The sequence below is a fragment of the Euprymna scolopes genome, chromosome 10 (genome assembly GCF_053919585.1).
Source record: "Euprymna scolopes isolate OS-2025 chromosome 10, ASM5391958v1, whole genome shotgun sequence".
NCBI lineage: Eukaryota > Metazoa > Mollusca > Cephalopoda > Sepiida > Sepiolidae > Euprymna > Euprymna scolopes.
This window is the reverse complement of record NC_136491.1, coordinates 95,617,263-95,633,933: the sequence shown is the minus strand read 5'-3', so window position 1 is coordinate 95,633,933 and position 16,671 is coordinate 95,617,263. Positions and strand designations below refer to the sequence as shown.

At 33.9% G+C, this 16,671-nt stretch overlaps 1 protein-coding gene across 15 annotated transcripts in view; it reads right to left on the bottom strand.

Annotated features, from left to right (window-relative positions):
• Positions 1-16,671, bottom strand: part of LOC145286150 (synaptotagmin-1-like) — a 285,233-nt gene that overhangs the window by 15,998 nt on the left and 252,564 nt on the right. For 8 of the 15 annotated variants that reach the window (XM_080134892.1, XM_080134891.1, XM_080134885.1 and 5 more), the window contains 3 exons: positions 8,922-9,041; positions 6,262-6,429; positions 2,154-2,330 (listed from right to left, as the gene is read on the bottom strand). In XM_080134892.1, the coding sequence (XP_079991018.1) occupies positions 2,154-2,330; positions 6,262-6,429; positions 8,922-9,041 (465 nt within the window). Of the gene's footprint in view, positions 1-2,153; positions 2,331-6,261; positions 6,430-8,921; positions 9,048-16,671 lie in introns of all 15 variants that reach the window. The other 7 variants (XM_080134880.1, XM_080134881.1, XM_080134889.1 and 4 more) reach the window with 1 other exon arrangement.

Below are 16,671 nucleotides of genomic sequence, written 5' to 3'. Positions count from 1 at the left end.
CTGTGTACCACATCTCGAAGCATTGGTATAGTATTTGCCATGGAAAAAGTTTATTGGGATTTGTTTAAAGAAAAGGACACAAATATTACATTAGATAGGCCCTAACAGTACTAACACTCTAAGCCATAGTCTTTTTTCTTTTTTACAAATGGGTCATCACTTATCAACGCATAGAGGCCACTCAAGGATAAGATTTAATGTGTGTACAGTAGGCATTGGGACAATAGCGTAGTAATCATTAGTAGTGGAAATTTAGTCTAATTAGATTAAGAGGACGGTTCGACAAGAACTTGTTTAGGTTGGACTTGAAGACAACAATATTGATGGCAGAAGCTTTGTTCATGTAATCTGTGTTTAGGTTTAGACATCAGTAGAAAGTGAGAGAAATTATTGATAGTGGTTGTAGCTTGTCGAGTGTTTTTTGTGAAAATTTGGCAAGAGGGTATCAGAGATTGGAGCTTGGGCGAGCATTTAACATGAAAAAAAAAGATAGAGCAATGACAGGCTCACAACGTTTCTTCTATGGAAAAGAGGTTGCAGAGAAGAGAAAAAGGCATCACCTGCTAGGTTACAGTGTCAGTTTTGAACTTTGTCAAGGCAAGATAGGTTCTCCGAGCAGCTCTTGCTCAGATATGACAGCGGTACTTCATCCTAGGACGTAGTTGGGTCTTATACAGTTAGTTCACCGGCGAGAAGTGATAACTAAGGATATGGATATATAACTAAGGATATATATATATATATATATATATATATATATATATATATATATATATGATATGATATGTATATATATATATATATATATGTTTATGTATATATATATATATATATATATATATATATATATGTGTATATATGTATATAATTGTGTGTATATCTATAATATAAAGCTGAACATCTGTGTGTGTCTGGTCACGAATAGGCTCCTATATGGTTGACTATTATAGAAAACTGATCACATATAAACGGTGGTTCATTAAAATTGTGGGGTCTGCATTCGCGCCTGGTCCACAAAGTATGGAAAAAAAATTTAAAAATAAAAAAAAAAAACGTTTACAAGTGTTTTTGATATAGATGTACATAAGAATACTTTGATAAGTATGTTTTAACTTAAACAGGGATGGTTTAATAAAATTGTGGGGTCTGCGTTCGCGCCTGGCTTCAATAGAATGGAAATAGGCACAACCTTTAATAAAGACTTTTCATATCTATCTGTGTTAGTATAATTTGATAATTATGTTTCACTTTGAAGAAATATTGTATAATAAAATTATGGGGTACCTCCATAGAATGGAAATATATCACAAAGTTCAACAAGGTTTTTTAATATAGATCCACAGAATATTGTGATAAGTGTTTCAGTGTGAACAGATATGGTATAATAAATTGTGGGGTTTATCTATTTTATTTTTACTTTCATCATATTTTGATTTGGTTTTGATACCTCCAAATTCAACCCAAATTTACAACCCTTCCTTTCCATAACCTATCATACTTTCATAAATCAGAGTCTATTTTCTGTAGGCTGTTTTTGAACCCAGTAAACGACGGGTACTTTTGCTAGTAAATATATATATATATGAATATATATATATATATATATATATATATATATATATATATATACAAAAATATATATAAGTATATATATATACATATATATATAAGTATATATATAAATATATATATATAAATAAATATATATATACAAAAAATATATATAATGTATGTATATACATGTGTATATATATGTAAATATATATAAATATATATATATATAAATATATATATAAACATATATATAAACATGTATAAAGATATATATATATATATATATATATGTATGTATATATATATACATATATATATAAAAATATATAAATATATATATATATATATGTAAATATATATATAAATATATATATAAATAAATACATATATAAATATATAAACATATATATAAATATATATATATAATATATATAAATATATATATTATATATATAATATATATATATTATATATATATAATATATATATAAATATATATATATATATATATTTATATATATATATATATATAAATATATGATGGATAAAAAAAATTGTTTGCTTCTGGCATGATAACACATGGATAAAATTATACGTACCTTCTCAGCATCATTATCCGGGCTAGTTAGATCTCTCCACTCTTCTATGACCGATCCAAGATCTATCGAGTTCATAGCCACTTGGACTTGACCAATTTGGTCATGTTTTGAAAAGCGATCAAAGTCATAGATCGCAAACACAAGTGTCTTACCCGTGATATCAGCATAGGGAACGTTCTGAAGAAGAAAGAGAAAGTTAATTGATTAAATTTTATACAGAAGAAAATATTTCTATCATTACTTTAATCTGACGTGTATCTTATTTTGTTAAATGTTTATTTATAATTTTTAGAAAAATACAATAAAATGCTTTTGGCGTGGAGGAGTAAAAAACATAGTATTTCGGCATAACTTTAAAAAGCCGAGTGACAATCTTTACAACTGTGTGATTTTTTTTATTTTCACCCCAAACAAAGCACAATGCCACTTTCATGTAGGAGGCTACTATCAGGGACATAAATTGTAGGGATACTAGGAAGGGAGTTGAGCAGCAAGATGTCTATTTACATGACACTTGAACTTCTGCATGTCAGTACAGTTGGTAAAGCAGAAACCCGGAAGGAAATTTCAAATCTAGCAGTTCTGGGGGAGAAACTACTAAGGTAGAAGCCTTTCTTACATTCAGAGATCTCTAATGTGTAGGGGTGAGATTTGTTTGTTGGGTTTGTCCGGAGGTATTTATGTCGAGGAGGTACAAGGGCTTATAGTTCGTTGGAGCATCCACCATTAAAATACTTGTAAAACAGGCAAAGAGATGCAACATTTCGTCGATGGGACAGGCAGTTCAGAATCTATCAGGTTGACGACTCTCTTTTGAACAATGTCCAGGAGTGAGAGACTAGTAGCAGACGCACTGGCCCAAATGTGGCAACAATACTCCATACATGGGCGAATGGTGGCCTTATAGAGGTACAGGCTACTTTCAGGTGAAGGTAACTTTCTAGCATGGTAGAGAGAGCCCACCAGTAGCAGTTGCGGCAATGCCCTTGTTCCAACTCATGTTTCCTATGAATGTTAAGCCGAGAAGTTTGAACACATTACTTTTAGGTAATGTATCTTTAGCCATAGCTAATGATAGTTGATAAGGTTTCTTGTAATTATTGAAGGAAACAAGCTAAGTCTTGGCAGCATTGAAGGTTACCATCCACGTTTGACCCCATCCCACTACAGACTGGAGATCTTCCGGCATTGCCTTGGATATAGAGCGTGGTGTCATCAGCAAATATACCCATTTCAGAGACTATTTTATCAGGGAGGTCGTTTATGAATATCAGGAATAATAAAGGTCCAAGGATCAACCCCTGAGGTACACCTGCATTTATATCATATTGTTTAGACGTACAACCCTCGAGGACAACTTGGATTCTTCTGTTATTTAAGAAGGATTTAATTTTGTTAAGTATTTGTCCAGTAATACCAGAGGATCTCATGATTTCATGAGAAGACCATCGCGCCATACCCTGTCAAAAGTCTTAGACATATCTAGGGCTACTGCTCTCCCCTCCGCTGTCTTATCCAGTGCATGGTATATACGTTCAAAGATTACAGTTAGAATATCTGCAGTAGAACAGGCTTGCCTAAATCCATACTGATGGTCGGACAGAAGTTTAGCATTTGTAAGGTGGTAGACTAGAACTGGATTAATTTGAACTCAAATATTTTGGCAAAAAGAGGAAGAAAGCTAATGGGGCGATAATTTAATGGGTCAGTTCTTTCGCCAGAATTATTGTAAGCTGGTGCCATAGAAGCAGTTTTCTAGCTGTGAGGAAAGCAAGATTCGTTAAGGCATTTGTTGAAGAGTTTGGAGAGAACTGTAGAAACCGAAATGGAGCATTTTTTTAATAGTACAGCCGGGATGACATCAGGTTCATATGCTTTTGAGGTGTCTAGGTTTTTTTATAATATCATGTACTTGAGAAGGGGTGATTTTAAGATCGTTTAGTGTGGCTTCAATCTGCAAAGGAAAATCAGGGAGAGTGGTTTGCTGGGTCTAACGTAGAGTTTGAGGCAAAGTGACGAGCAAGCATGTTAGCTTTCTCGGTTGCCATGCAAACAACCTCATGATTGTTGGATAATGGGAGAATTGTTGATTGGCCATCATTTACTGTTGTAGATGTTCACGAAATCACGAGTTCCTAATTTCTGCGCTTCAATGCGTTTTCTGGTAGTTTCGGTATATTCCCTCTTAGCTGTCGCTACTTCTTTCTTACAATTACTTCTAGCTTCTATAAACTTTTGTCTGTTTGTACTGGACTTATGTCTGATGAATCCGCGGTATGCATGTTACCTCTCAGCAATGGCAGCTGTGCAAGTAGAAGTAAACTATTAGGGAGAGTGGGGTTTTCTGTAGAACTTCCGCATGGGAACATGTGCTTCAATTGCTGCTTTGAACCATTCAGTGGTCTCATTTACGCACTGTTCTGCAGAAAGAGAAAAGATATTTCCCCATGGGACATCTTTGATGTGGTCTCTAATGGCATCCCAGTCAGCCTTATTGTTGTACCTTGTCATTTTGAGCAATGGCTCTTCAACTTGGAATCAAGAGTTTGGGGGTATATTTGTCATTATTACAGCATGATCAGTATTCCCGAGTGAGCAATGGGCATTTGTTACACAATCCTCAGGAACTGTTGTCAGAAATAGATCCAGAAGTGAGGCTTGTTGGTCTTGACAATCTGGGAGATGGGTCAAGAATGTTACTGTGTCAAGGAATGGGATGTATAGAAAAGTTATGGATGATCATACCAGCTCTGTCTGTTTTATTAGAGAAGCTAAACCAATTATTGTGGTGGGCGTTAAAGTCACCAAATACATGTACTTGGGCGCTAGTGTCAAGGGAGAATGCTACATCTATGCTGTCAGAGACATGATTGATTAGAGTACAGTCCTGAGTCAAAGGAGCACAAAGAAAATATAGGTTGCTAACATTATGTTGTAAAGTTAGTTTAAAGCACATGAAAGCCTGGTCATCTGATTCTAGTTTAGATTCCCTAGTCATGGGGAGGGTGTTACAAATATAGACTCCAAGTCCTGAATTTGTCTGTCAGAGTCCTTATGACAAAGTGGATTGGTTGGTTGTTTTTGTTTTATGACATATCACCCCCTTTCAGGTGATTTAATGCCGAATTCAAAGATTTTGAAGAAAAAAATTTTTAATAGAATATATTTGTTGTTTTCAAATCGGTTTCTATTTCACCCATAGTTGAGACCCTTAAGGGTACTACCACTTCGGGTCAGAGTGGACCTGGGAGCAATGGCAATTAAAGGGTGGCTCCACAACAACAACAACAAAAAGTATTGTGTATCCAATATTATGAAATTTCGCACTTTATCTTTTTTGTTTTATTTTTGTTTTTCGTTAAACCACACTAAGCCACGCAATAAGTGACCAGGTACAGCTAGTATATATAAATTTCTGTGTAAGAATTGTGCAAGGGAATCCCTGCAACGTGCGCGATTATAAAGAAAAAGCAATATAAAAGCGTAATAAATAAAATATGTCCAGTGAGGCAGACATAAACAGATGTTGAATGAAGAGAGTCCAGCATAAGTGATCAGAGACTGGAACCTTTTGTGTTGGATTAGAAACCAACGGTACCAATGTTTTTCTGATTTTCTGTAACGCGCACACACATTTACACATACACACACACATATAACAAAAAAAAAATAAAGAAAATAAACGCAGCTGTATTTAATCAAACGTGCCTTGATAACGACTTGTTTCCAGCTCACACACACACACACACACACACACACACACACACACACACACACACACACACACATGTATGTGCGTGTGAACACTCTATCATATATAACATTAGTTTAATTCCAAGTTCTTGCAAAATGATAGGTATGGAATTGTTTCAAAAACATGATGGTGCATAGTTAGCATAATGGATACAATTTTAGGCAATGTAATTGACTATGCCGCATTTAAATCCTATCCGAGTTCTTTTTGAAAATAAAGATATTCATATCTCCCAATAGTAATGTTACCCTATTAAAAAAAGGAATTTTGTTTGGGTGGGGTGGGAATATACTATTTCCATTGTTTAAATATATTTCAGTATATCTCAGTTTATAGCTATACCTCCGAACTTACCTTAAACGTGAACGACTCATTAAATACTGGGTTGAGTGTTTTCCGATGGACTTTCGTCTCAAATTTCTTCTTTTTGTCGGGCATTAGATAGACTTTGACATATGGGTCAGATGTCCCAGACATATCCATCCCTGGTAGGTCGGCAGCCTGTATCACGTTAACTGTTAGCTGAAACGAGAAACAAAACACTATTTATACAAGGCATAGAAAATAATGGTATATATATATATATATATATATATATATATATATATATATATATATATATATATATATATATATATATATGATTTATTCATTGAACTTTTGAATAGTCAAGTCGCTGCCTGATGATATCTGTTGTTTGATTGAAACAAGTGGCTATTTGTAGCAGCGGGATGTGAGCATGTTTATATAACTATAAACAAGTATTATCAGCTCTTTTTATTGATCACTATCTAACAACCTCGTTGAATTCATTAGTCCATTACTTTTGAATATAAAAAAAACCCGAGTATATATATATATATATACACTTGTGCCCGATATTATTCATACCCCTCGGATCTTTGAGATTTCTATAAGAAACCAGAAGGTAGACAATATTAAAGGGATTTCAGACAATAAATCAAGCATAGGCATTTAATTTAAACTCAACAAATAAATAAATTATGCAAGTTTGAAACATTATACAAAGAAAAACAATAATGGCACTAGTTCAAAATTATTCATACCTCTCTTACTAATAGTCAATAGCATGCCCTTTATTCTTAATAACTGCCTGTAACCGTTTTGGATATTTATCAACAAGGTTTTTACAAGCATCACCACTGATTTTTGACCATTCTTCAATGCAGTAGTTCTCCAAATCCCTCAAATTTCTAGGTTTCCGCTTTTTAACCTCAGTTTTCAATATGTGCCAGAGGTTTTCGATAGGGTTCAGGTCGGGACTCTGGCAAGGCCATTCCAAAACATTAATTTGATTATCCTCAAACCATTTCTTGACTATTTTGGCAGTATGTTTTGGATCATTATCCTGTTGAAGGACCCAGTTTGGTCCTAAGTGGAGATTCTCCGCATCCTGTCTAATGTTTTTCTGGAGTATCTCCAAATATTGCTCCTTCTTCATGGTTCCATCTATCTTGACCAAACTACCTGGACCACTAGCCGAAAAAGAGCCCCAAAAAATTAGGCTACCACCACCATGTTTCACCGTGGGTATGGTGTTCTTTGGGTTGTAAGCTTCTCCTTTCTTCCTCCAAACGTAAGAAGCATCCATATGGCCAAACAATTCAATTTTTGTTTCGTCAGTCCACAAAATACTTGAGAAAACGGACTCTGGAGAATTCACATGGGTCCTAGCAAACTTTAGACGTGCTGCAAGGTGTTTTCCGGTGTGCAATGGAGTCCTTCTTGGTCTTCTTCCTTTCAGACCATTTTCATGCAGAGTCCTTTGCAATGTTGGCCTTGATATTTTTATGCCAGAAGACTCCAGATTTTCTAAAATGTCCTTAGTAGTGGTGGTTGGATTTGCATTAACACTTCTTACAATATTCCTGGTGGCTCTAGCAGACAGTTTCCTTTTCCTTCCTCTACCAATCAAGTTGTTTGTTGTGTGGTGGCTCTGGAATTTTTTGATGATGCTCTGTACTGTTGCTGTAGGGACCTCAAATTTCTTGGAAATTGACTTGTAACCTAAACCATCCTTATGTGAATTCGCAATTTTAGTCCTAAGATCATTACTAAGCTCTTTTTTCTTCCCCATTCTAATAATTTTTATTCTTTTATTGGTTTTCAGTTGATATCATTTTAATTTCTGAAAAATGCAAAAAACGAAATGAAATTAATCAAAGGTTGTATAAAAGCATTCAAAATAAGAATCAAACAGGAAACAAACAGTCAGAAATTCGATTAATACTGAAAAAATAAGGGGGTATGAATATTTTTGAACATTGCAGATTTTATAAATAGCTGTATATTTCTTTTATTACAAGTATCCCGAGATTTTAAAATGACGAAAATGATCAGAAGAGGTTTATTAAGAATATGTATCAATATGGACGTAAACAATAAATTCTTACAAAGTTACACATAATAAACTCAATTTTCAAGGTGGGGTATGAATAATATCGGGCACAAGTGTATATATATATATATATATATATATATATATATATATATATATATATATATATATATGATGACATGTTAATGTCGTAACGTTGGTCGATATGTGTGGATTCGTAAGCATTTTATATAATTTTATTTATAAAAGCTTTATTCATGTATTGAGAATTTTTGAAAAAATGTAGTTTTTTAGTTCATATTATCAATATATATATAGAGAGAGAGATACGGGATACTTTTAGGCATAAGTAGCTTTCTAGCATGGTAGAGGGACCCCACCTTCTTCGCGGCGGCCTTGACAACTCTCAATGTATCGGTTTCAGCTCATGTTCCCTGTGGATGTTAGGTCAAGGAGTTTGACAAAAGTACATTCAGGTAATGTGTCTTTTGTCATAGCTATTGGTACTTAAGAGGGTTTTTTGTAATTATTGAAAGAAACAAGCTTGTCTCTTGAAACTGGATGGGTCTATGCCATGATAGGTATTATCTTTTGGAATAAACTAATTAAAAAAAAATATGCATGTTGTTTAAAAGAGAGGAATGAAAGAACTTACCTCGCCTTTCTGAAAATCGTAGTCCATAGAATATTGAAGTTTCCCTAATTTTACTTCGGATTTTGTACTTTCGGCATCTTCATTGTCTTCCATATTCATCGGTAGTTCCTCCAAGTCAGGCTGCACCTTCGCAAAATCAACAATATGTGCAGTTCCAAATGGACAAGTAATATGGGTGGCGTAACAATCAGGCGGCAAAATAGAAAAAGAACAAAAGCACAAGTTAGATGCTGAAACATGAAGCATTCACTAGAGACAAACACATGCGGCTCAGTGGTGGAAGATTTGGTCGGAGAGTCACGAGGATTGAAGGGAGAAGTTTGTTGGCGGCAGACGACGCTTCCTTTCTGGATGAGATTGCAGTTTTCCAGGATTTTTCTTTTTTTTTTTTTTTTTTTTTTTTTTGAGGGGAGAAAAAGTCTGTATTTTTTATTTCATGTTTTAAACTGTTTATTTTTTGTGTTTCTCATTATTTCTTTCTTTTTTTTTTTGTTTTATTCTTGAAATATTTTTTTCCTTAAGAGCTGTATCAAGATTTTTTGTTGATGGTGATGGTATTTTTGTTTGAGGAAGATAGTAGTAGTAGTAGTAGTAGTAGTAGTAGAGGAGGAAGAAGAAGATGAGGAGGGAAAAAAAGCTTTATTACTGAAGAAACAATTCTTTCTGAAGAACAGTTTTATTGAAAGGCTTGTTGGAGGTTCGCTTGTCTGTCTTCCTATTTTATAAGTTTTGGCAAAAAAAAAAAAAAAAAATGGCGCAATTGGTTTCATTATGAAGAACTTCAACTACTTGAGTTTAATAGCGTTTGTTCATATAAAGTTTCGAGACATAAGATATTTGCGAGGATTTTCCTATGAATATATAGATGTACATTTTCTTTGTGTGACTATTATAGTTTTGTAGCTTTAGATGGAATATACAGACACATGCTCTTTATTAATATATAGACTATAGTATCTTTTTATAAAAGAAAATTTATAGAAGTTAATACAATGCAAAGGTGTAACAAATAGACGCAAACTAAAGCAAATTAAGATATGATGGAATTAGCTATGGAGATTAATCTTTTGTTAGTAGTAGTAGTAGTAGTAATAGTAGTAGTAGTAGTAGTAGTATTTGGAGGGGAAAACAAGGAGATAAAAAGAAGAACAGTTTTGTTGAAAGGTTGTTTGGAGGTCGGTTTGTCTGTCTTCCTGTTTTATAACTGTTGGCCAAAATGGCGCCATTTTCATACCGCCATGTTGGACTTCCTCTACTGCCTTGACGTTCGTTTATATAAACTTTACAGATACAAAATATTTCAGAAAACCTTCTTACTTATTACTAGCAAAGACTATTACCCCCTCCCCTGGGAATCTGAGTGGTAATAGGCTTCCTCAGAATTCATTTAGATATATTGAGACCCTACGCCATTACGTAAAGATTATATTAACTAATATGGATTTTGGTGAGGGGTCATATGAATACATGTACGGATAACCTGGCGGCAAACGGAAGTAGATTCAGCTGCAGGTGGAGTGATTCAGGCAGGGGAGTGATCAGATTAGAGAATGAAGACTACCAACCGTGCACGTATGTAAAAAGACTTTTTGTTTTGTTGATTTGTTTTCTTGATTGCCCGCGGGCGAAAAAGCACACGTGCAAAAGTGCATACGATGTTCTGAATTGTTTTTTGTAACATTTAAAATGTTACAATTCTTGCTCCTCGGCCTTTATATTCACCTTGGCACTTCATGACAATTTTTTCATGTGAAGCAGGTAGTGATGGAGAGTTTTAATTTTATTTTTAATTTTTTAAAGTTTTAATTTTTATATTTTAATGACATAAGCTTTTGTAGCATTATATCTAAATATATATTGGTTTTAATCTTCATAAGGGAACGTACAAATGGTGTGAAACAGTTCTATTTAAGGAATTCATTTTACCCATCCCAGGACGGCTATTCTTTTAATCTATATATCTATACAAGTGAGAATGTGTGTGTGTGAGAACAGTTCTCAACCTATATACTCAACGAATTTTTTATCTACAGACTTGAAATTTGGTATATAGAGTATACACACATGTGAAAATTTTTTTAATCCATTTTCATCCAGAAAAAAGGGCTGCTAATGGGTCAAAATTGAAAAATTGGTACGTGAGAGGCCACCGGGTTTTTATCTATTTTCAACTGTTTCACGACTGTGCATACGCGGTCCTGAAATATGACAGCTTCCTTATGTTAATTATGAGTTGGTTTAAAAACACTATTCAAAAAAGTCATGTAAAGCTGGCATAATGGTTATCGTCCTTGACTCACTGTCTTTACATTTTGTTTTCAATCTCAGTTCGAGTATTTATTTCCTACAAAAAATGAATTGCTTTGAAAATGCATAATACTCCCATGCAAATGTCTCAGTTTCATTCTGATTTTTTTTTTTACTTCATTTTTTTTAAAGGAATTTAACATTATGTTTAATACCTACGGTATTCTTGTTTATAATCAATAAGAATTCTGCATCACTTAAAATGTATTATTATGCGTATTTTATGACCGGGCAACGCTGGGCAACCTGCTAGTAAATCTATATCATAAACTTGTACTTTCTATACGCATGTTTTTAAATCTCCTTAAAGCTTAAGTGTTTAATGAGACATATTCTAGAATCAAAATCACGTAATGGATTTTGATCAACATTTGAATAAGGATTCTAAACAGAAAGTCTAGTAGCTTTATATGTTGATTTTAAATTTTGTAATAGGAACAATTAATTTTATCTGTCCTGGGACAAGTTTTCTTGTAGTGAATGTATAAACGCTTATTTTAGTTTACCTAAATTTCCATTGAATTTTTTAAAGCAGAGGTCTCCAAAGTTTTCAAACGAGGGAGGGGAGCATATTGCTGATTTTTACAGTTAATATGGGCCAAATTTTTAAAAGAAAAATGACCATGGCGTGTTTTATACTGTTTTACTTGTTGACTTTGCTTTTTAGTGAAACTGGTTCTGCAAAACCTCATTCTTTTAACCATTTTCTGAGCAAAAAAAAAAAAATAATAAAAAAAAATAAATAAAACTACCAGAGTATTTTCACACATTTCTATTTTTTTAATTTTTTCCTGATCATTTTTACGTTTTATATAAGAGCTCCACGGGTCAGATTAAAGACTTTGGTGGGCCGGATCTGGCTCACGAGCCTTAATTTGGAGACCCCTTGCTTTAAAGTCTGTTTATTCTTATTTTCTTTTTAATTCTCCAACGTTTAAATAAAAATCCTCAAACCTATGTTTCATTCTTCCTCCTTTACTTCCTTTCTTTTTTTTTCTCTTCATTTTCTTTGCTTCTGATTTTGTTTGATTTATTCACAGACACCATTTTTTTTGTCGTTTTTAGCATTCGTATAACAATGTGTGGAGTCTTCCTTCTCTGGTTAAATTCTTGCAAATTGTGTTTCAATCAACTTCGTTGACATGTCTGCAAAATCCTGGCTTAATCACAAGTTTCACACAGAATCATGTGTTACCCAAATATTTTGGTCACACAGTGAAATCCGATTCAACACAATGGTCCAGATTTATCATACACTGGTACAGACCATCTTTCTTTACAGAAGTGAAACTCAACCAATACAACAGAAGGATCTTCACAGACCATAGGTCTTTGATTACAACTGTTTACTTCGGCTGACCCAGATCAAACAATGGGAAAGAAAATCCAATGTTACCGTGCGACGTCATTGCCACACAAACACCCTGCCTCTAAGCTGCTTTTTTTTTTACAAGTGAGTCACTACTTATCAAGGCCTGAAGACCACTCGAGGATAAGGGTTAGTGAATGTAAGGTGGTAGTCTAGTAATCCTTAACGGTGCATATTGTGTAGCATTTGGATTACTTGGGACGACTCAGCAAGAATTTGTTTACATTGGACTTGAAGGCTACCATATTGCAATTGGTCCGGGAGCAAGTCAGTGGAACAGTGTTCCTCAGGTGAGCAGTTCTAGGAAAGATGCTTTTAACTTACAGCTAGATACCTTTGTTAGCTAGGTTGTGCTCTCGGATATGAAGAAAGTTAATAGTTTCTTCCTTCAAACTGCTGGACTTTGGACTTCCCTTGTGGATCCCTACTTCCCTGACTTTTTCTGACATGCAGAAGTTCAAATGTAATGTAAACAGACACTTTGTTTGGGGCGAAAAAACGCGTTGGTCTTGAACTCCTGTCCAGATGGTGAAAGTGTAATGGCAGTCAGATGAAAATTTGACTCATGACTGTCAAAGCAGAAACCGAAACTATATGGACAGAAACTACAATCATTGCCACACGCATAATGTTTCCCAGTTGTTTTATAATTTTGTTGTTTATAATTAGACACTTTCGTTGGCCAGATCGCACTTGCTGATGTGAAGGAAGGGAATTCACACAGAGAGCTATAGCTCCAGGCTCATGCTTGGATGGCTAAAACATAGGGGCGGCCAGCTGAAAATTTGATCAGTGATGACCAAAGTAGGTACAGAATATCCAATGTTAAAATCTGACATCATTGCCAGTTTCATCCTGTCTCATTGGCTAGATCAAGCTCTCTGATACAAAGAAAGTTAATTCATAGGAAGGGCTGTGGCTTTCGACTCCAAATGAAGGCCAAAACATAGGGGAAGCAAAAACTTTGGCCTGTGATGGTCAAAGAAGTCACAGAAACTGTCTGACCGTCACGTCTACAGCCTCTGATGTTGGACAAAAGATTGGTTTCAAATCATCACCGATGTTTTCACGAACCACAACATATGATATGCAGTGATCAGAGATGTGTTTTACCGGTTAGATTCTAATTAAGCCTACTTCCAGCCAAAAACAAAAAAAAATAAAACATTTCAAGTCAATAGTTACAATATTTAGTATGATTTTTTTTTTTACATCATTTGAAATTGTTTTATTTGTGATATGCTTTTTAAAATGCATCTAAACTCCTTAATTGATCCGTTTTTTAGATTTCACAAAAGCTAAGAATCTTGAAGGAATAATTTGACAAAAAAATTTAATGTTTCAAACATTAATTATTTTTGACGATTCACTTTGAAAATTATTTTGAAAATTTCTGTGCTTGTATCAATTATTAAATACTAGTGTACACTCCATCCCTCAAAAAATGACAGGGAAAATAAATCAGGTTCCATCAGTGTTTGCACGCACTATTTATCTAGATATATTACTTAAATATTTATATAATAATTTATTTATATAATATGTAATTCATATAATAATATATGAATAATAAAATAGTCCTGAAAAAAGTGATATTTCCATTCAAATGGTTTTATTAAAGACGATTAATTAATTACTGGCATAGCTTTTGAAGCAGACAACAACCGACTAGGTTAGATATTTATTTTTACTAAATAGTCACCAGTTATCAAGGCCAAAATCCACTCAAAGATAAGTATTGAACGAGCGTCAGGTGGACAGTGAGATAACACCGTGATGATTGATAATGATGATGGTGATTGGGCAGAATTTGATGATTTAAGGGGACGGCTCAAGAAGAATTAGTTTACATTACACTTGAATGTGACTATGTTGTAATCAGCTGAGAATCAGTCCCACAGTATTGTGTTCCACAGACGGGTAGTTCTAGGAAAGAAACTTTGCTCATGGAAGTTTTGTTTAGATTTAGGCACATAAAGAGAGAAATGAAAATTATTGACAGTGGTTGTAACTAGATGAGTGTTTGTTGTGAATGGACCATAAATTGAAGCTCAGAAGAGCATATGTCATCAAGATGATGGTAGAATAAAGAAAGATTAGCAATTTCTCTTCTGTGAGAAGGTGGTAGAAGGGAAGCAAAAAAGACATCGCCCACTAGATCATGAAATAAGGTTAGGTTAGAGATAGTTTAGGGTGAAGTTAGGGTTAGTTACGTTAGAGGTTAGGGTAAAAAAAACAGTTTGGTTTTTGTTCAGTTCAAAAGCTGTGCCAGTACCCATATTCGTATATACTCCATCTGCTTATTGAAAAATCTAAGTCTTTATTTTTTAAAAGGACATTTTCTCTTTTGTCTCATTTCGATGTAAATATAGATGATAAAGAGAATGGAAATCACTTTTTGTGTTACTGCATTTCATAAGGTCGCATTTCGCTTTTGAATTTGTGCTGGTAAAAAAATCAAACACTTTCTCACACCTATGAGACAATGAATGGACTACTGTTGGTGTCTGTCCCATTCGAGGGTTCGTCATAAGTTGCAGAAACGTATCTCTAATTTGATTGTCTTCATATTTTCTTTTTCTATGCGCCCTCTCTCTCACAGTCTCACAGATGTGATGTTGCTAGTCTTAACCATTTTTATTATTACTATTATGGCATGTGTTCTTCAGAATTGTCTGATCTATTTCCTGCTTCTTTTGTTTCAGCTCATTTGACTTGTTGGTCCAGTGGTCTTCATCAATTTGCTGTTTTGATATCTCATTGTTATACAGTTTCCTATTCCAGTAGCTTCTTTTTAAGAAGTGCAGGCTTGTGAAATTCCCTTTCTGCAAACTGTTTTCCTCCTACCTTGGTCTTTTCAAGACTAAGGCCAATAGACATCCTCTGTCTTTATGATAAGCATCTTTTACTCTTATTAGCTCCTCACATCAAGTGGCTTCATGCTTTGTCTGGAGCGATTTCCATAAAAAAAGATCTTTACAGATTAGATGGAGTCGTCTTCCTGTTTCCTGTGAATCCACATTCGACTATTCTATCCAACGTATCATTTTGGAGATAATCCATGCTTGAAAATTGATGTCTTCCGATCACAATCTGAATCTTCGACTCGTTTCCTTTAATTCTGGAGACATCTCTTTTCCGTTCCACTATCAGATGTCAGAAATCTTCAATCCTGATCTTTGGGTAGGTTTTCCTTTCTCAGCAGAGCTTTGGAATTCCAGAGCCAGATGTGGTTGCTATGACTACAGTGATAACTACAACTACAATGATGGTGATAGTGATGATGGAATAAAAAAAAGTCATTCTTACTAAAATATAATAATTAATTGTTTACTTATATCTTTTTTGCAGCATGCGTTTTTTTTTAGAAATGACAATACACATTCATTAACTGTCACTGCTCATAGCTTGACTTCGAAATTATATATATATATATATATATATATATATATATAAAGATTAGAACATTTCATTGTTTGTAAATAGTATTGAATTCAGAAGTGCTCAAATACTTTCAAAATGTAGAGCAATAATAATATTACTAACATATGTGTCTGACATTGGCATTGTCAAAGTTTCAACCTAATCGTTTCTTAAAGCCAAATCCGAATTTGGCTAAATAGAAAGTTGAAACTTTTACAATGTCAATGCTATATTTTCTATATTGAAAATTTATAAGATCTGATGGATTAAAGAAAGTGTAGTATCTGTTCTGATGCTACATTTAGTCTATCCTGTCCTCAATCAGCAAAGGACTTTCTGGACTGTGACAATTTTAATTTTTGTTCCAATCCAGAGTCACCCGTTTTAGAAAGCTAGATTTTCCCCACATTAAAAAACTAATATTGTGTCTAACTTTACGCCCGTGGGAAGGGAATTGAATAGGAACTGGTGTTTTGAAAATATTTGCGATATTATATATTAAAAAAATTATGTTTGCAATATTAAGTTTATTCTTCTTTGACGTCATTTAAAATGTAATTTCCTTAATTTAAAAAGAATTTTAAATGTAATTTCCTTAATTTAAAAAAAAAATTGTACTCATAAGAAGTTCGCACCCAGGTCATCATCAGA